The sequence below is a fragment of the Bicyclus anynana genome, chromosome 19 (assembly GCF_947172395.1).
Source record: "Bicyclus anynana chromosome 19, ilBicAnyn1.1, whole genome shotgun sequence".
Lineage (NCBI taxonomy): Eukaryota > Metazoa > Arthropoda > Insecta > Lepidoptera > Nymphalidae > Bicyclus > Bicyclus anynana.
In genome coordinates this window covers 6341276-6363127 of record NC_069101.1, presented here as the reverse complement: position 1 = coordinate 6363127, position 21852 = coordinate 6341276, and the positions used below count along the sequence as shown (strand labels likewise).

General features: G+C 37.6%; 1 protein-coding gene across 1 annotated transcript in view; it reads right to left on the bottom strand.

Annotated features, from left to right (window-relative positions):
- Nucleotides 1–1314, bottom strand: part of LOC112056183 (uncharacterized) — a 32533-nt gene extending 31219 nt beyond the window's left edge. Inside the window, exon 1 of the mRNA XM_052887593.1 lies at nt 1113–1314. Within this exon, the coding sequence (XP_052743553.1) occupies nt 1113–1314 (202 nt within the window). The remainder of the gene's footprint in view (nt 1–1112) is intronic.
- Between the last annotated feature and the right edge of the window lie 20538 nt (nt 1315–21852).

The window sequence follows — 21852 nt, the reverse complement described above, 5'->3', positions numbered from 1 at the left end:
TTAAAATACAACCGTATTTGATTATAATCACAGTTTATTATTTTGTATTTTATATCTTCTTATTCATCACTAGCAGACGTGTGGGCGGTAGTTTTATAAGACCTGGTCCTGGGATCGATCCCAGGCTGGGTCGATTGAGGTTTTATTAATTGGTATAGGTCTGGCTGGTGGGAGGTTTCAGCCGGGGCCCTACCGGCAAAGACATACCGCCTTAGCGCACAAGCGACTTAGCTTTTGCGGTACGATGTCGTGTAGAAAACGAAAGGGGTGTGGATTTTCATCCTCCCCCTAACAAGTTAGCCCGCTTCCATCTAAGATTGCATCATTATTTACCATCAGGTGAGATTGTAGTCAAGGGCTAATTTGTAGAAAATATAAAAAAACATTGGTCCTTTAGTTTTGGAGTCTATTCGTAACAAACAAATAATAAAAAGTGTACTAGATAGATTTCGGCTAATCATGCCAGCTCGAAACCCTATACGGTTCATTAGAGTAGGTGATATATGAGTACGTATAGGAAACACCAATAATGTAGTATTAACATGTTACACATTCACCGATAGATAAGGTGTACAATTTAGTGTTACAGACAGCAAATTGGATGCTAATTAATAAACTACATTGTAATTAGACATCTAATTTGGTTTCGCCTTAAAAATTCAAAATTCAAAAATAAATATTTAAGTTATACTTATAATTATTTATCAGAAATGAGGAGATCTGCAAAAAGAACCAAAGTCACCGACATACCTCAACGTGTCGCGAAGCTGAAGTGGCAATGGGCGGGGCACATAATTCGAGCAGCCGATGGCTGTTGAGGTCCCAAGGTGCTGGAATGGCAGCCGCACCAGAAAGCGCAGTGTTGGTTGACCACCACCAGGTGGACTAGTGACATCAAGCGAGTCGCAGGTATTCGCTAGATGCAGGCGGCTCAGTATCGTGATGTTTGGAAGTCCCTACAAAAGGCCTATGCCCTGCAGTGGACGTCCATCGGCTGATATGATGATGATGATAATGATTCTTAAGGGAACGAGGGACGAACTACGCGGATGAAACCGCGTGCCATCTGTTGGTTCGATATGTTCCGTGAAAAGTACAGAAAAATGTAGCACCTGCTTGATATTCCGAACAATTTAATGTTGATAAATAGTTTATCTTGGAAATATCTGTCCAGTTGTGTAGAGCACTGCCAAGTCGTAGCGGGCGGAAGGTGTATGTGGAGATTCCCATTGATTTCCTCGTCTTCACTGGTTCCTCACTGAAGTCTATCCGAGTCTCTTTAGGTTTCGTTTCATTTTCATTTTCGTCAACCATAGTTTTTTTTTCAAATTAATATTATATTAGTATCCTTTTGCAGATTTTTGTATGGATATTGATGATTTGTCGAGTCATCTTTATTCTGTCAAAATGACAGATAGTGAAATTTCATTTTAAAATCTATAATGTAAAAGGCAGATTATTTTAAATAGTAAAAAGTAGGCGTGTTGTTAAAAGATGCATTTATGCAACGTTCTGCCACAGATCTGTTCCTCGTATTATTTGTGCGTTTGTAAGTTTGTAGGGGCTAATCTAATGAACTGATTTTGAAAATTTCTTTTACTAATAGAAAGCCACGTAATTTGTGACTTTCATATGCTATATTCTCAGAATACAGAAAAGACTAGAAGCCGCGTTCAGCCGTCATTATAAAGCATCAATGCATCCAAAAATTGTACCTGTATAGCACGTCACATAACACGGCATACACATAGTGAAATTACACCAAAAAAGAGTAGTTTCAACGGTTTCATTCCTACGCGCGATCACACCTCCTAGATTTTTCAGTACTTTGGGGCTATACTTTATTCACGTATTCCGGGAACGACAATACGCGGTTGAAATCGTAGGGTGTCTGGTAGTAATTTTGAATAAAGTTTCTCAACCTAACCTCATACAATAGGCAAGTATGTTAATGAAGCAATTAAGGGTTTCATTGATAAAGGATGGACCTATTCTTTATCGATGGTTTAGCTTTCGACCATGATTGGTTATGGAGTTTGGATCATGATTGCTTGCTGGTAGATGCAAGGTTGCTGGTAGTTGGCAGGTAACAAACAGCTATTATAACAACCAAAATCTCTACAATTTCGCAAAAACAATGTTTATTTAGGCAATAATGGGCTATTCATTTATAATGTACCCTGTCGTATTTTATTATGTTACAATTTAATAAGAGTATTTTTTCTATTGTGCTCAGTACGAAATATGAGAACTTGGTAGTCGCAGGCGTGACTTGAGTAGTAAATACTTACTTTCACGTGGAGTCGACACTTCGTGATATATTAAATGTCACACACAAATTGTGAGTAGGCTTCGGAAGATGGATAGGTTCAGGTTACCTTCCTACCTATCTTCACAAGTAGATTGACAACTTTGGCTTTATAACCAAAAGGCGTAGTGTTAAATATTTAGTTAAATAATTCATCATCATTATCATCATCATCATCATCGTCATCGTCATCATCATCATCATCAATTTATGAACCCATATTCGGCTCACTGCTGAGCGCGAGTTAGAATGAGAGGGATTAGGCCAACGGTAAACCACGCTGGCCCAATGCGGATTGGCAGACTTCAACACACGTAAAGATGAGTTAATTATCAGTTATGCAGGTTTCCTTACGATGTTTTGCCTTCGCCGTTTGAGACACGTGATATTTAATTTCTTAAAATCCTTAAGTGACTGTAAATAAATTGTACATCGCTACTGCGATATACATTGGATGCTATCCAAAGTGATCTAAACATCAGCTAGGCTATTCTGTAATGATATTTTTATAACTCGCAAGTGCGAGTTTCGAATTCCCCCTATCTCTCTCTGTTTAACAATATCGAGACTCGCACTTGCGAGAACAAAACATCGTTAGAGAATAGCCGTGCAGATTACAAGTAGGTAATATCTCTCTCTGTTTAACAAGATACTATAGTATGAGAAAGATAGCGGTGAATTCGAGACTCGCACTTGCGAGAACAAAACATCGTTAGAGAATAGCCGTGCAGATTATAAGTAGGTAATATCTCTCTCTGTTTGACAAGATACTATAGAATGAGAAAGATAGCGGTGAATTCGAGACTCGCACTTGCGAGAACAAAACATCGTTAGAGAATAGCCGTGCAGATTATAAGTAGGTAATATCTCTCTCTGTTTAACAAGATACTATAGAATGAGAAAGATAGCGGTGAATTCGAGACTCGCACTTGCGAGAACAAAACATCGTTATAGAATAGCCGTGTAGATTATAAGTAAGTAATAGGTTCACCAAATTATCCTTCAAAGGAGGGCACTATTGTCAAGTCATTAGAAGTTCAGTCCCGTTCTCTTTGAGGTACTCCCACTTTACGAGTTATAACATTCTGAAAGTTACTGAACAAGAATTGATTTTAAAGTAAAAGTTAACGTTATAGTAACAAAGAGAATATTTAAAGTTTTATTGACTCTATTAGGGATTGCTTTAGGCGATTATACTTATGAAGAGTCTTATGAGGATGATTTCGAGAGTAAAAGTATACTTATTAATTTGTAAATTGTGAATTGTGGAACTAACTTACTGCTGCGGTATTTCTCCATAGCAATAATATAATGTTGACATGATAGCAATGGCGTGCACACTATAGATGCAAAAATGTCCTGCATACCCTGAGAACTCATAACGTACCTGTATTACAATGGGAATTTTCCGCTTTGAGCTATAGTGCATACCCTAGTTAAAAACCCTGTGCGCGCCACTGCGTGATAGCCCAGTAGATATGACCTCTTTCTTGTCCGGGGTCCGTGGCATGCACCTCCAACTTTTCAGCTATGTGCAATTGCATTTTAAGAAATTAAATATCACATGTCACAAACGGTGCAGAAAGTCTGCCAATCCGCATTTAGCCACCGTGGTGGGCTAAGGCCTAACCCCTCTCAGTCTGAGAAGAGACTCGTGCTCAACAGTGAGCCGATTAAGGGTTGTTAATGATGAATAACATGGGGTTATCATCATCATCATCATCATTATCAACCCATATTTGGCTCACTGCTGAGCACGAGTCTCCTCTCGGAATGGGAGGGGTTAGGCCAATAGTCCACCACACTGGCCCAATGCGGATCGAAAGACTTCACACATGTAGAGAATTAAGAAAATTCTCAGGTATTCAAGTTTCCTCACGATGTTTTTCCTCCACCGTTTGAGACACGTGATATTTAATTTCTTATAATGCACATAACTGAAAAGTTGGAAGAGCATGCCCCGGATCAAATCCGAACCTACGCCTCCGGAATGGTAGGTAGGAGGTAGAGGTCATATTCACTGGGCTATCACGGCTCTATATTTATCATCATATCTAAACTTTAATAATAATTCATGGAAGACGTCGAGCTCTGCAATAAAACCGCATCTAAATTCGTTCAGCTCTGTTTCATTGTGCAACAAATATTTCGAGTACACCATCTCGTTAAAATGAGAAAATTCGGTTTGTTTCTAGCCACAGTTTTCATATTCTTGAGCGCTAGCCAACTGCCAAACAGTTGTTGTGAAAAGACAAGCAAAAGCGTACTGAAAAGAGAACCGAGAAAATACTTCGCAACTTTAGAAACTTTTGAGAGATTTGTCTTGTAAACAGTCGCTGGCTCTTGTCTTGCTAAATGATGTATGTGGAACTGCTTACTGCACTGTGTATTTTTGCACTTTGAGGTTGTTTATTTGCGAATTATTTATTTATCAATGTAAGTTTTCAACCCCTATTCCACCACTTTAGGGGTACACAAATTCTTAAAGCACATTACCTTTTGTATGTCCGTACACATTCAGCCATTGACGGTCAATTATTCTCACGTTTCTGCAGCGCAAACAGCAGCGAAGACGTTTTATAAGTCGAGCCGTCATGCACGCAGCGACCATTACACGACCAGTTATAGTCGTGGGTGCTGCAGAAACGTGAGAAAAATTGATCGTCAATGGCGTGCATACGCACACCGTAGGCGTGTGTACGGCGTGCGGCGTTTCATTTGATACTAAGTAGGTGTAATTTTTTTTTTAATTTTTTATTGACGGCCTCCGTGTCGCAGTGGTATGATCGGTGGATTTATAAGACAGAGGTCCTGGGTGCGATCCCCGGCTGGACCGATTGAGGTTTCTTAATTGGTCCAGGTCTGGTTGGTGGGAGGCTTGTTACGACCGGCACGATGTCGTGTAGAAACCACTTCCATCTTAGATTGCATCATCATTTATCTTCGGGTGGAATTGTAGTCAAGGTATATAATATGGTTATACCATATATTTTTTTTATTCTTTACAAGTTAGGTTAGGATAGGTTAGGTTAGAATAAAAAAAAATATATGGTATAACCATATTTTAAATCTCGAAATCCCGGGATTTCACCATAGTGATCCCGCGTAAAATGATTCGGAATCCCAAAATCGAATTCCCTAGTTATGAGTAAAACGACATTTATACCTGAAGGTAGAGTAATATTGCCAATTTCCACTCCCAGATGCGTTCCTGTATGTTTTGTTGCCCTGATTGTTAAAATGGAGCGCTGACTCAGAACAAATTGTTCAAAGCAAAAAACGGGATACGTGTGTAGACGCGCGTATGTGTAAATTACCGTCATTTTTCGTTTTTTTTTGAGATCTAATGATCTCATTCGTTGTGATGATACAAAACAATTCTTAAAAGGAGGACATTATCTCAAAATAAGGAAAATATAGAAAAATCTCAACAGTTGAAATGAATTTAGAATGTCATCATAATCAGTCCATTTTCAATCAGTTCCACGAACCCCTGTTAAAATTTCCAAGTGACAGCCCCCCTCCTTACTAACAACCTCTTATTAACAAATAACCCCCCCCCCCCTCCCCCAAAGAAAAAAAATAATTTGACTGTTGAAGAAATATGGTTTTTATTTTAATAAAAGGTAGCACTAAAAATGTCTTTGTAATATTATTATGATGGGTGTGTTTGTTTCTTGTCGCATTTGGATTAAATGTTATGAGTAATTTTAGACAATTTTAACCTGAATTCTGACTTGGTATCAGTAATCAAGCCTTCATTACGTAAATCTTGTCGCGAACCCTCTGCCGAATGGCGAACCCCTAGGGGTTCGCGTACCCCACTTTGAGAAACCTTGGTTTAATAAATAACATTTTTAAATAAATAAATTTAAAATTCATGAATAAGTAGGTAGTATGAAGCAAAAAATTGCGTTGGTAAGCTAAGCGATAACATTTTTATTGAACGAATTCATATGAAAGTATCTAAGCAATAGATGATTGATGGACTTTTTATAAAAAGAGCGTTTCCAATAAATTTCATTCGGCTCAGTGAAATAACCCTAAAAGACCGATTATCTGAATAATAAATGTGAAAAAAATACTTAGATAAATTATGTTAGGTACCATTTTGGTCTGAAAAATGATCTTTCTAAGATTTGGCAACAAGTTGTCGGAGGCTTATTTAAATAACGGAAAAATTTAACTCTAAGTGGTCTAAGAACGTGGTTATGAGTCTTATATTTGTCGTTTTTAAAAGCTGAAAAATTGTCAGTCCTTACTCCTACCATATCCTAGGTTTTTAGTAAGTGATTATAAAACTTATTATTACAGTAAATTGGTAATTTAATCCGCAATATTTAACAAAATCAGATCTTTAAAATATTACTTACAGCAGCTACGGCATTGAAAAAACTGATTCAATATATAAAAATTTAAAAATTCGAAAAAAAAAAATGTCTTGGTTACCCTAGGGATTTTTGGAAAACTATTCAAATTAGTTTCAGATAACTAGGTAGTGTATCTACCATTTGCGTTTCATCCATTCTTTTACGGGATAGTACTGTAAACTATCTTAAAGGGATTCGGCAGCGTTTTCGATGAAATCACGCGGCACGATTTTTAACACCTACTACTATTATCGTTATACTAGCAGACGCCCGCGACTTCGTCCGCATGGAATTCTGTTTTTCACAAATCCCGCGGGAATCATATAGCCCCCGGGACTTTACCGGGATGAAAAGTAGCCTATGTATTAATCCAGAGTAAAATCTATTTCCATTCCAAATTTCAGCCAAATCGCTCCAAAAATAGTGGCGTTAAAGAGTGTTACGTTTATAAATTATTAGTAGGATTTAAAGTACTTAATGTAGGTACACAAAACCTATTCATATCATTTTTTATCATCTATTGCTGAAAACCGCATAAAATCATTATACTATTTGAGTTTATCGCGAACAGGCAGATAGACAGAGGCGGTGAAGCGTTTTGATGTATATATAATAAGTATAGATTCCACGCAGACGATGACGAAGGCATCCACTAGTCTTTCATTATTGCTGAAAAATGCGTAATACTGTCGGCTTCGTAGCTCATTTCATTATTTTTATGTCTACGAGCTTGAGCAGTTGAACACTCCGTCTTATTAAGGGTGAAGGTAACCGGGAGAAAATGAACTAATTAAATAAAATACGAAGAGGAACGAAATTAAATATTTAAAGCTCTATTAGGAATACTAATTTCTAGTTAAACGTTTTAATTGAAAAATCCCATTTGAGCTCGGATTCTTTACAGAAGCAACAATATAGAATTACCTACCAGATAAAAAATGTATTGTGTGTTAATTGATTATGAAACACGGCTAAAACTCACGTGATATTAGGTCGGAGTATGCCCGACTAGTTTTTGAACTCATACGGGGCCCGACGTATTTTCCGCCTATAGTTTTCTTTACTAACTAGCCATACCGAAACCTACCAGCGGCCTTTTATGTATCTCAGTGTATGTTTTATAATCAAACAATGAGTCACTACACTGATTTTTGTCGTATTTTCGTTTTTGTGATTATCTATTATAGTTATTTTTATGAAACTACCTTGAATATGTCATTTGACATCAAGTAGCAATGATCTTTTGTTTTAACTCTCGTCTTACATGAATATTTCAACAAAATTATGCGCGTAAATATCAGTTTTTCGTTAAAATAACGTTATTACCTGCTAATACCACTACTATACCTACTAATGTCACTTTACGTAAAATGGCGTTTATTGTGTCATTTCGTTGAAAATACAAAGTTAGATGATTGCAAAAACGAAAATACGATGAAAAACGATGTAGTGACTGATTACTTGAATGGTACACCGAGTTACATCATAACTCTGCTGATCAGTAGATAGCGTTATTTAAATACCATCTTATGATGGCATCCCAAGTCGGCAATCCGTCTTCGTTAAGTACACTGCGTATTCCAGGCAACGAGGCAAAACATTCATTAAGACAAAGGTGTCTGCTCCCATGCGTGAGTGTTGATAAATGGCAAAAGTTTCCCGAGTTGCGACCATAACTCATTAGAGCCAACTAGCATAAGAGCAAATCAAAACGAAAAATATAATTATTTGTAAACATTCCTTTATAAGAAAAACAGTCCTCATGATCACTTGCATTTTTAATATAAATATTGCATAATACAAAGATAAAATTTTACGATAAGAAACAAAAATTAGATATATTGAATGATCAAATGAAGTCTATCTATGATTGACTCATCCACAGTGTGGAAAGCACATTTTTCTGATAAAAGCCGACAAGAAACTTAGCACTTACAGTTTTTAGAAAATACTTTGTGCGCGTGAAATTAAATCTTTCACAAATCCCGCGGGATCCTTGTGTTTTTGGGATAAAAAGTAGCCTATAATGTTGTTAAATAACCTCATCTTCCAGTACGTCCCGTCAAAATCGGTTCAGATTTCAAATGTCAAATTTTAATTTTGTTGTTAAACAAAATTAAAACTTGATTATGTTTTAGTATCACGTAAATATTTTATAGCACTTAAGAAAATTTTATTTAAATACATTGATAAATGCAAAGCAAGATTGCTTCCTTGTCATCTTTGCATCTTTGTCGTAAATGTTTAAAGGATGTCAAAATTAAAATGTCACTAACAACGATGTTACCATGGAAACAAACAATGTCACAGCGCTGTTGCTTTACAGAATGCAGGGGTAGGCGGTGCGAATCGGGTGGCGGTTGGCTCCAATGAGTTAAGACTTTTGACGCCAAACGTAATTGTTTCAAAACTGCTATGGGATTACCGTCGTATAATTATAGTAGGTAATTATGCATGATTTTATAGGGTTCAAATCGTTCAAATTCCCGTGTTAGGGTTTGAAATTTAATTTTTGAGCAACAACCACAAAACCGCAACCGTGTCTAATCATTATGCATTGTTTTATATTCCCAACCGCGAATGTAAAATAACAAAATATTGTGTGGTGGTCGGCGTCAGCCGCGGCTATAGTTTAGCAAGTTTGTTGATGACAACCCCATGATATGCGGGCGACGGGGGGAAAGCACTGCGCGGGTGTGAAGTCGAGCGCGTGGGACATCGCTACCCCCTCCCAGCCCACGCGGACCATTGGGAGTGTAAACGAACGAATTTGTCAAGCTATAGTTACCACTCACACATATGTACTTTAATTGCCAAGATCATTTGTAATGGTGTGAATAGTATTACGCTCCCGACGGAATAGTTTTTTTTTTTCTGCCACGGCGCCCAATCTCTTGATGAGATTAACGCATATTAGTCTACAAGTGTGTGTGCTAGCACAGGTGCACCCTCTTTTCCCTCACTCCGAGGGACAGGAGGATTCCGATGGGAAGGCCGACTAACACGACCGGTGAAAGATCAAACGCAGGGCCGACGGCTTTACGTGCTCTGCGAGGCACGGGGACGTACCAACATCGCCAACTTCAAGCTGATATTAAGATTTTTCTTGTAAGCAGAATCTCATTATCGTATTTTTTTGTTGGACTGACCCGGGATACCGTAGCTAAACCAGTAACCAACGGGATTAATGAGGCAGTTGATAATGTACGTACACAAGGCATAAATGGGCAAGTTAAATTAACAAAAGCTTGTAAAAACACTTATTACAATCGGATTTACTTAAATATTAAAATGTTTTATTAGGTACCTGTGGAGAATGAAGGAATTTTGACGAAGGTAAGCCGTCCGAATGAAAAGAAAATTCATTCCGCGTGATACAAACCGCGGTTTCTCAGACATCACGCATATTTTTTCATTACAATAATGAAAATATTAAATTAATTATTTATTAAATTAATTTTTAAAAGGTAACCCGACGGGAATCGGTCTGTATCGACTCTCTTCGCCGGTGTTAGGTACCTAGGTCTTACAGATGTATGTAGGTTATCGATACATTTTGTGGCTGTGTATTTCGTGTGACGCTTGACTGACTGCGACAAGTGAAACGTGGCATCGATTGGTTAAAGCACAGCCTTCAGGCACAGAATACACAATAGTACTAGTACCTCAGGCTAAAAACTAGATGTATAAAGCCTTGGCAGTCTTTTTAGGTGCACAGATTCCAATTCGAAATTCGAAAAATTCATTAAGCGCTATCTGAAGCGTTTTTTTTCAGTTTTGTAAATTCGATGTACTCGTATGTAAAATGTGAAAGTACTATAGACCAGCGGCTTAGCTCGAAAAATGTCTTTAGTTCTTCATATACTTCTAACTTTTGAACCACAATGTACATATGATTTGTGTGTCACAATTTAAAATTGGTAACAAAATGATTGCTGTGACGAATTTTTTTTTTATACAAAATAAGCTCGCGCTTGACCACGATCTCACCTGATGGTAAGTGTAGATGTGACCTAAAGTGATACGCGCTTGCCTAGAAGATGCCTATTCACTCTCATCTTAAAGATGCCCAAGTTGTAAGAATTAGGAAATACTGATTTCGGGAGAGAGTTCCATACCCTAGCCATACGTATAAGAAACGATGAAGCAAATCGCTTCATACGAGTCCTAGGAATGTCAATGACGTAGGGATGGAAACCTACCCGGTGTCTTGCAGTGCGATGGTAAAAAGGTGTCGGTGGTACAAGCTCAAATAGCTCCTGTGCACACTCTCCGAAATATATTCTGTAAAAAACCGAGAGACTACAAACTTGCATTGATTTTTAACGTTTATTTCAATGTCCAGCTCAGGCGAATCCAAAAAATATGTATTAAGTAAGTACATCGTGTGTTACAACTATCATTTTGGTACTACTTTTACAATGTAAAAGTAGTACCAAAATGATAGTTGTAATGTAAGTTGGTTCAAGAGTTAGTGGTAGAGCTTAGATTTTGGTTGTCAGCCGCTCAACTTATAATGAATGGGTTGTGAGATTGTGAGGTTGTAAGTTGTATTTTGAAAATTCTTTTACCAATGGACACCCACGATATTTGTGAGTGACATAGGCGGGGCGGCTGCTAATTACTTATACTGTTTCTTACGTTTACACGCTTAAACAATTAAACTAATTTTGATATAATTTAGATAAATTTTAGGAACGAACTTAAGCTGTCGCGAATTATAAAACCAGGCGTGGAACGGGGGACTGGAGTTTTCCATCTTGTTGAAGATCATACATAATTGTGTTGTGAGTTTAAATATGGTAGGTACTTGTTATATGTTTACGCATTACAATGTATTAGTCAAATCCAAAAAATAAGGTAGTCAAATCCAAAAAAATTTAGGTGTTACTCGTACATCGTGTGTAGTTTGTCACAGCAATCATTTTGATACCAATTTTACAATGTGGTTCAGGGGTAATTGAAAAGCTACAGATATTTTTGGAGCTAAACTGCTGGTCTATTAAATGTTTACGCATTTCGAAATCGTAAAAGTCATATTACAATTAGTAGCCAGATAAACATTGGTTGTGTTAAAAAGAAGTAAAATTAGAAATTGGTTTTGAGTATATTCCGACGAGTGATTTCCGTTCCCTCATACTTTGCACGACAAAATTTGTAAAGGTTTTACGGAATGAGATTTTCTAACGGCGTCCTGATTTGAAAACTTTCCTTTTAGAATATCGTAGCTAGCAGAGTAAAAGAGTAACAGGTTTGGTAAAAAAAAGATATATAAAGTTGACAATGTGCTATCTGCAGCTACCTATAATTAAAAAAAATATATTGTACTGCTTCTAGGTAGGACAGTTTTTGAGTATGTAAATACAAGTAGCGAAGGCTAAAATTTTGTCCCTATTAGAGATGATGACAGTTTATTAAATTGTATACCTGTAAATAATTTTTGTAAAAGTAACAGGGTATCTGCGATCATTACTTTCAGAGCTACAGTGATTTAAAGGGTCAGATTTACGGCACTGTTACGGAACCCTGAAAAACGCCCTATACAAAATGGTAAAACTAAGTTCACCTATTAAAAAATGTCACATTTAATGTAAGGAAGCTAAAACTCTATAAATTTTTATCTAATTACGATAAATGATTTTACCACAGCATTTCTACAAATGCTGTGGTAAATTCTTATTTAAAATTAGGGTTAACTTGTAAAGAATAAAAAAAAAATGTAGGAACATGTATGTAAGCCACTAGGAATCGGGTTGTTTAGACTCCTCGCTGCTGGTAGATACTAGGTAGTCGTAGTAGAATAACTACAATGCTTAAGTACTAAGAATATTTAAAGTTAAGTTCCACGTTATCACGTAATTACTTTGTTCTTACAAAACATTAGTATAATCAAACTACGAGTAAGTACGCCGGGAAGTCTGAGATGTAGTATTAAGCTGAAAAACCAAGCGTGTTCGAGTGTACCACAGATTAATAGGATAGTTTTTTTTTTATCATTTACAAGTTAGCCGTTGATGACAATCTCATTTGATGGTAAGTGATGATGCAATCTAAGACGGAATTGGGCTAACTTGGTAGGAGGAGGATGAAAATCCACACCCCTTTCGGTTTCTACACGACATCGTACCGGGACGCTAAATCGCTTGGCGGTACGTCTTTGTCGGTAGGGTGATAATTAGCCAGGCCAAGGCCTCCCACCAGCCAGACCTGGACCAATTAAGAAAACCTCAATCGGCCCAGCCGGGCATCGAATCCAGGACCTCCGCTTTGTAAATCCACCGCGCACACCACTGCGTCACGGATGCCATAGTGTACTTACAAACTGTAGGAGGTTAGATAGCATACCATCTGAGACTTTTTTGAATAATTTTACACAATAGAATAGAATTGAATGAATACATAAATAGATATAGATATTAATTTATGTATAGCCGCCGGATTATATTTATTGGATATAAATAAAAATAAAAATAGGTAATACCGTTTAATTTCAATGTTTCAAAATCCAACTATTCGGGGGTAACTGATGATGATAGGGTGATAATAATAATGATGAAAGTTATCACAGTGATGATATCGTTATGATAGTATCATGGGATTATACAACCACACCTCACGGGCCATAGCGAGCGATATGATACACGTCTGAATGAATCCTCTATCAAACTACGTATCAACTCTCCCCGGGAGTGATTCGTCATAGGCAATGCTATTCTCAAATAATCTACAGGACCAGTGGGTCTAGTTGTACTAAAAAATTATTTATGTGGTGCCACAGAAAAAAATCATTGTATTTTTTTAAAGTTAGACTGCCACTGTGCTCACACTTCTAGACTTAAAGGCCGGACCGTGAGTCCGTGTCTTTTTGCCAGCCCTGTCACGCCACCCTAGAGTTACGCCACTAAAATTAATTATCTTTAGTTTGTATTCCATGTATTCGTATGTAATATTAATGCTTTGACTTAAGCAAATGTTAATAATAACTAATCATAACACTATTGTTATTCATTAACATTCTCATAACGAACACTGATCCTTTGTAAATTACTTTTCCTTAATGAAATTTATTACTTCCGGTTCGCGATATCTTTTCTTCCAATTAAGACCCGCAACTTTGGTCGGCAATTTCCCGGCCTCAGATTATCCCGGGAAAAGTTTAAGGAGGGTAGATTATAAATAACTGTGGACAGGAATACCAGAATTAACTTTATTACACTGTAAAAGGTTTCACAACAAAGGGTTATTTTACTGCCCTAAATAACCATAAAAATATTATAAATGAAAAAGTAATTAAACACGTTTAACTAATAATACCAGAACAGTATTACCATGAATCCTGATATTGTTATAGGTATATTGAGACCTCAGTAACCCAGTCTGATTAGGTTTATTTTATACGCCCGTGACTTCGTCCGCGGAAGTCTAAGGCTCTTGATAACCTTATAAGCACGCACGTTACCTCATCATCATTAGCAACCCATATTCGGCTCATTGTTGAGCCTGAGTCTCCTCTCAGAATGAGAGGGATTAGGCCAATAGCCCATCACACTGACCCAATGCGGATCGGCAGACTTTACACACGTTGAGAATTAAGAAAATTCTCAGGTATGCAGGTTTCCTCACGATGTTTTTCACGATGATTTAATATCTCAAAATGCACATAACTGAAAAGTAGGAGGTGCATGCCCCGGATCGGATTCGAACCTACGCATAGGTCATATCCACTGGGCTATCTGGATTTTCATTCTAATGTTTATTTAATATTCGTTAAGTTAATTTATTGCAATTTGCAGGCACCTACTTAACGCCTCTAAAATTTACGAAATACTCCAACTTACATGAGTTCTCTAATATCACTCTAACAATGACATTCAACATTTTTTTATGTAATGTTTGAGGATAACTTGTAAAAAGAAAAATTTAAATGGACTTCCTGATACTAATGGCTTTCCTGATTCAATAAAATCTTTGTGATAACTGTCTTGCAAATTATTATGAAATCCTTAATTTCCATTGGATGTCTACTTCTTGGTCTATAATATCATCTATACTCTATATTAATATATAAAGCTGAAGAGTTTGTTTGTTTGATTGAACGCGCTAACATCAGGAACTCTACTGGTCCGATTTGAAAAATTCTTTCAGTGTTAAATAGACCATTTATTGAGGAAGGCTATAGGCTATATATTATCCCCGTTTCTCTTCGGGAACGGGAACCACGCGGGTGAAACCGTGCGGCGTCAGCTAGTATAGTTTAAGACGGCGTATATAAGAAAGTAAAGTTAAAATTACGTACACGGTGGTATAGGGTAGTCTGCGAAAAATTTGTCCTGGATTCTGGGCATTATCATAATCATATCTTTGACTGAAATTCTTTTAGGCATCCCATTGGCAAGACATAATATACTCATAAAAAACTTTTCATCCGGTAGACAGGTTTGTGAAGGTCGTCTTACATTCGGATCCTCTATTCTGTATATTCTACTACGAGTATGTTAGATTTATTATTTGGGTATACCTACCCTTTCCAATAAAAAAAGAATCGGCCAATTCAGATCACCCGGTAAAAAGTTAGGCGTGGTGTAACATAAAAAACAAAATATACTTGTCGGCTTGAGAACCTTCTCCGTTTTTTCGTCGGTTGAGAATAAAACACAATATTCGACGTGAAAAATACATCCACTGTTTCAAAAGCTGTTTATTCAAAAATTTTATTGCTATGTTTATAGTGAGTTTCGAAATTTAAATTGTACATCTGCTCGTTGGCAAATAAATTGCGAACCATTCATCCGAACAGCGTCAGGTTGTGGAAGGAAGTTTCACAATATATTTGTAACCCTCGATATTTGGATGCGCCTGAAATATCTGCCTCTGCTTCGCTGCAGCTCGAAAATCTGTACAACCTTGTAGATTTTTGTGCTGTTAAGAAATACAAGATGGTTTTGTAAATTTTCTGTGTGGAATAAAAAAAATTTGGTCTTATGACACATCACATTTACATAGAGTCAAAAGTAGAACATTATACTATAAAAACTTATCCAATTAATGAAAGAAAGAAAGATTTTTTTCTGATAAAAGCTGAAAAGGAGAAAGTATCAAAATACGTGGACCTTGCTCACGAGATTACCGCCATGTGACATGTTGAGTCAACTATTATTGTTCCGATAGTTGTTTCAGTCAATGGTCAGCGAAAAGCTTCGACCAACATCTTTCTTGACACGGTGCGTGTTGTGAGGAGGTTTCTCACTCTGGAGCCCTGACCACCGGTTGCTTGGGCACTCAAATGTTCCGCAACGGGAGGGATTTTTTTTTCATAAATTTTTAATAGTGTTTTGTATTTTATATTTACATAAATATTGTTAAAATTAAAAAAAAAGGACTAATAAATATATGAGAGATAAAAAAATATGATGATGATAATATAATGTGATAAATAAATAATTCATCTATAACCAGTTTTTGAGATAATGCATCTATCTTTACTAATGGACTGAAAGTCTGCGATAGCCAGACTTGCCTCATGCAAACAATGCAGAGAGAAAAACTTCGAGCAAAGTCCAGGACTTGTGACCAATGGGCTTCCTCGACAATCGATTAACACTCTCCTTCTCTGCTTGAGTTGTTCTGCCTGCCTAGCCAACTTATTTTTTTTTTATTCTCTACAAGTTAGCCCTTGACTACAACCTCGCCTGATGGTAAGTGACGATGCAATCTAAGATGGAAGCTGGCTAACTTGTTAGGAGGATGAAAATTCACACCCATTTTGGTTTCTACACGACATCGTACCGGAACGCTAAATCGCTTGGCGGTACGTCTTTGTCGGTATGATACCATTAGAGCAGCTTTGGATACTCGTTTTAATATAGAACTTGCTGCAGTTCTAGAGAGGCCAAGGTGTTTAAGGAAATTATAAAGAGATTTTGCTGGTAATCCAAAAAATAAAATAAAAATATTAAATTCTTGAACTCGATTCTACATATTTAAGTCACGTGGATTTTGGATTTTGGTGGATTTTGAATTTACAAAACGGAGGTCCTGGGTTCGATCCCCGCGGCTGGGCAGATTGAGATTTTCTTAATTGGTCCAGGTCTGGCTGGTGGGAGGCTTGTATGTAAAGAAATGTAAAGAAATTTTGAATTCTTGAACTCGATTCTACATATTTAAGTCACGTAGATTTTGGATTTTAGTGGATTTTGAATTTACAAAACGGAGGTCCTGGGTTCGACCCCGCGGCTGGGCAGATTGAGATTTTCTTAATTGGTCCAGATCTGGCTGGTGGGAGGCTTTGGTCGTGGCTAGTTACCACCCTAACGGCAAAGACGTACCGCCAAGCGATTTAGCGTTCCGGTACGATGCCGTGTAGAAACCGAAAGGGGTGTGGATTTTTAAAAATATGTAAAGAAATAAAAGTAATAAGTGTAAATATTTGCAAACTTGTCACATCGTATATAGGTCACACAAATCCAATTGGATTAATAAAAATCAAATAAACAGTTATCTTAAAAGCAATGATAATGGAGCGCTCCCTTTAGAGCGTTGCCGGCACACAACGATCTTTTTATGGGATTAAATCGAGTGGATGGTATTGGAGATTATTTTCTAGGTCGAATCGGCGTATTAAATGAACGTTCTTGTTAAGTCTTTACTTGGACTAAGACTTGGCAGCTATTTAAATTCGACAACTAAAGCATAGTACCACTACATTAGCCCAGTATTTGCTCCATTTTACTCGGCTGAGAAAGTATTTTTAAAACTCATCAAAAAGATGTGACAAATTTTAAACAAAATAGGTAATAATTCTGTTTTTTTAGTTTGATAAGAATTCATTGGAAAACTCTGTTAATAAAAAAAAGAGTGTGTCAGCTCCGAGGCCGGATGGAGTTTACTCTTTCAGATCGACTGTCTAAATAGGTGTATGTTGCCTCGCACTATGTACGTCTCAATACTGATGAAAGGTGCGCAACCAAGGAGCAGCCTGCGGAGTGCGCTTCCATAGGTTAATCCCATAGGTTGCGCATAAAACGTAACGCTGTCATTCGTTAATCGAATTTTACTTTTTATTTTTTTCATACCTATATGAAAAAACGATTCTTAAGGAAAAATCTCCAAAAACAGACATAATATGCGATTTTTTGATCTGAATTGTGAAATTCAGATCAACGCAGTACGAAAAGAGGATGTTATCAATTGTCACTAAGATAATTAAAAAAAAAGTTAAAATATTATTCGAAACTAATAACAATACTCATACTACTAATACTTCCCTTTTTTTCTGATTGTGTAAGTGCCGTAGGCTACTTATGGGACCTTAGCGGCGTCACCAAGGGGTTTGAGCGAGCGCAGAGGCATCGCCTGATGGGGCCCGAAGGCAGAAGCAGAGTAGATGGGCGGAACGACTCTCTAAGGGCGTCTCCGAGGTCGTAAGTTAAAAAGCCCACGTCTGGGTGACGTCAGATATCGGGGGCCTCGTCTTCGCCGGCGATTAATATTTCCGAAACTAATAATACTAATACTATAAAGATAATAAATTTGAATATTTGTTTATTTTACATAAAATAGGCACCGTAATTACTGGCCCGATTTGAATATTTTTTCACCATTCAAATAGTACATAATCCCTGTTGAATATAGGTTACGTATATATCCCCGTATTCCCACAGAAACGGGAACTATGCGAGTGAAACCGCGGAGTTCTGCTAGTATGTCTTATCTTTAATAGTTGACTGTTGTTAATTTGTCTTAGATAGTTCATATGTTCTTTTGATTTTGAATTCTTGAACTCGATTCTACATATTTAAGTCACGTGTTTGCTTATGCGCTGTGCGAAAGGACAACGCATGAGGGACACAATTCCTTTACATTTAGGCTTTCAACTTTCCAAATATTCGCATCACGTAATACGGGGGTGAATAGAATTAAGGCGGCTAAAGGGAGCTGCGAACGTATAATTGTCTAATACCCTAAGCTTGTCACGGTGATTTTTTCTTTTTAAAATATAAAAGGAAATCAATGTTTATAATTTTAGAGGACGCCCGCAATTTCGTTAGCGCGAAATCCTGATAGTCAATTTGAATATGCAATCAATGCATAGCTTTAAGCAATGTGTTAAAAAACATTTACTTAGTCGAGGTTACTAAAACATTGATGAGTTCCTAATAATAAAGATGCTTGGGGGCCGTTGGATCTGCTTCCACCTTCACACAGGAAGTAAAACTATAAGAAATTGTAATTGTTATCAATTGTAAATTATAATACTGTATGACTTTTTCATTTCAAAAGAGCAACTGTTGAGTTTCTTGCCGGTATCTTCTCAGCAGAACCTGCATTCCGAACCGGTGGTAGAATCTTTACAAATATTCAACTGACGTGTCAAAAGTGCTTGTAAACTGAAATAAATGATTTTTGATATTGATTTTTTTTATTTGAATGTCAATAAAAATAGCCTATTTGGTAATCCAGAGTAAAATCTATTTCTCAGCCAAATCGGTTTGCAAGCCGCAGCATAAAGGAGGAACAAACGTACTTACACACTTACACACAAACTTTCGCCTTTATAATATTAGTGTGATAATTTATTTATTTTTGTTTATAGCCCAATCACAATTGAAACAGCATGGTGGATCTTAACTCTGTATTCCTTCCCCTATAAGGCAAGTTTTTATTTTTTACAAGTTAGCCCTTGATTACAAACTCTCCTGGTGGTAAGTGATGGATGCAGTCTAAGATAGAAGCGAACTAACTTGTTAGGAGGATGATGAAAATCCACACACCTTTCGGTTTTTACACGCCATCGTACCAGAACGCTAAATCACTTATAAATGAATATACTTAAACAATACACATCACTATCTAGCCCCAAAGTAAGCATACAGAGTAGCTCGTGTTATGGGTACTAAGATAGTTGACAGTATAATATTAATATACATTTATATCGTCGTCATCAACCCATATTCGGCTCACTGCTGAGCTCGAGTCTCCTCTCAGAATGAGAGGGGTTAGGCCAATAGTCCACCACGCTGGCCCAATGCGGATTGGCGGACTTCACACACGCAGAGAATGAAGATAATTCTCTGGTATGCAGGTTTCCTCACGATGTTTTCCTTCACCGATTGAGACACGTGATATTTAATTTCTTAAAATGCACACAACTGAAAAGTTGGAGGTGCATGCCCCGGACAGGATTCGAACCCACACCCTCCGGAATCGGAGGCAGAGGTCATATCCACTGGGCTATCACTGCTCTATACATTTATATACTACATATAAATACTTATATAATGTATAAATACAAACAGACACTGGAAAAACCCATGTTCATCACACAAATATTTTCCAGTTGTGGGAATCGAACCCACGGCCGTGGATGCAGAAAGCAGGGTCACTACCCATTGCGCCACGCGGCCGTCAACTTGTACTTGGCGATACACTATTGACCCTACCGGCGGTAACTAGCCACGGCCGAAGCCTTCCACCAGCCAGACCAGAACCCAGGACCTCCGTTTTGAAAATCCACCGCGCATACAACTGCGCCACGGAGGCCATAAACCACATAGCATAAGTTCATTGTGCAAGTGCAAGTTAATCAATTACTAGTCTACGCCCCGCGGTTTGTTCGCGTAGTTCTCGTTCCCGTGAGAATACGGGGATAAAATATAACGTATGAAACTCAAAATTAACGTAGCTTTCTAATGGTGAAAGAATTTTCAAAATCGGTTCAGTAGATCCAGAGATTACCCCCTAACCACAAACTTTACCTTCATACTTTGTACTAATCAGAAAAATAACTTCCTTCAGTTTATCGTTACAAAAGTCTCGTTTATCGTTACGAAAGTCTCGTTTATCGTTACGAAAGCCGTTCTGTTATATTTTGTGGCTGATATGAGAAGCAAAATCAATAACGTTCTGTCATGAACAGCGAACACTTCAGTCACGTCGGTTGTTCGTTTATGTTTTTATTTATTTTTGGAAAGAGAGAAAATCATCATGGCCCAGTGGCGTGAATAAGGTTGTCGATCAGGGTATGCACTAGTAATAAAATTAAGCAAACTGGAAAAATTCTGTATTTAATAAGCACTAAGAAGAAACTCTTAGGGCATGCAGTACTTTAATGCATGTATGAAGTGCACGCCACTGTCATGGCCGTTACCAAATTGTTCTCCATTTTTACGTAAAGTAAGACTATAAATTAGGAGTTGACCGAGTTGGTACAACAATAGTCCAAAGTCAAGGCCAAGGCCAAGGCCGGGGCTAAGATACAAATGGATTTTAGTTCAGTTCAGCCCATAGATGCTTTTGAGGATTCAAAATGATGAAAAAGATTATATTTACGAGTTTTGATTTTAAAAAAACTTTACAATATCCACAGTTTCCAATTTTAGTTACCTAATTACTTCCGAGCTCCAATAAAGTTGGTAACCTTATAAATTCAATATTTTGTTAACGAAGCTCGTTAGTGTCACGATACCTACTGCGCTGTTTCCCTTTGTTAATATTTCATTGATTTTTTTATTGAAAGACAACGAATTCATTAACTTATTATAAAACACGGCTAAAACTCACGTAATGCAACGTCGGAGTATGCCCGACTAGTTTCTAACCCATACGGGGCCCTTAGTCATGAGCTGGTTCTTGCAACGCGGCACGATCCAAACTGCGAAGCGGCGGCACGGCGTGCGCAGGTTTGATCAACATCTTATAATTAATTCTTAATGAATTCTAGAATTTAAACTATCGTGAGTATTACTCATATTAACTTTTAAAACAAGGCTAAAACTCACGTGATGAAACATCGGAGTATATCCGACTAGTTTCGAACCCATACGGGGCCCTTAGTCATGAAATGGTTCTTGCAACGCGGCACGATCCAAACTGCGACGCGGCAAAGACGATATTTTATCCCCGTATCCTTACGGGGACGGGAACTGACGGCCTCCGTGACGCAGTGGTGTGCGCAGTGGACTTACAAGATGGAGGTCCTGGGTTCGATCCCCGGCTGGACCGATTGAGGTTTTCTTAATTGGTCCAGGTCTGGCGTGTCTAGTTATCATCCTACCGACAAAGACGTACCGTCAAGCGATTTAGCGTTCCGGTACGACGTCGTGTAGAAACCGAAAGGGGTGTGGATTTAATCCTCCTCCTAACAAGTTAGCCCGATTCCATCTTAGATGGCATCAT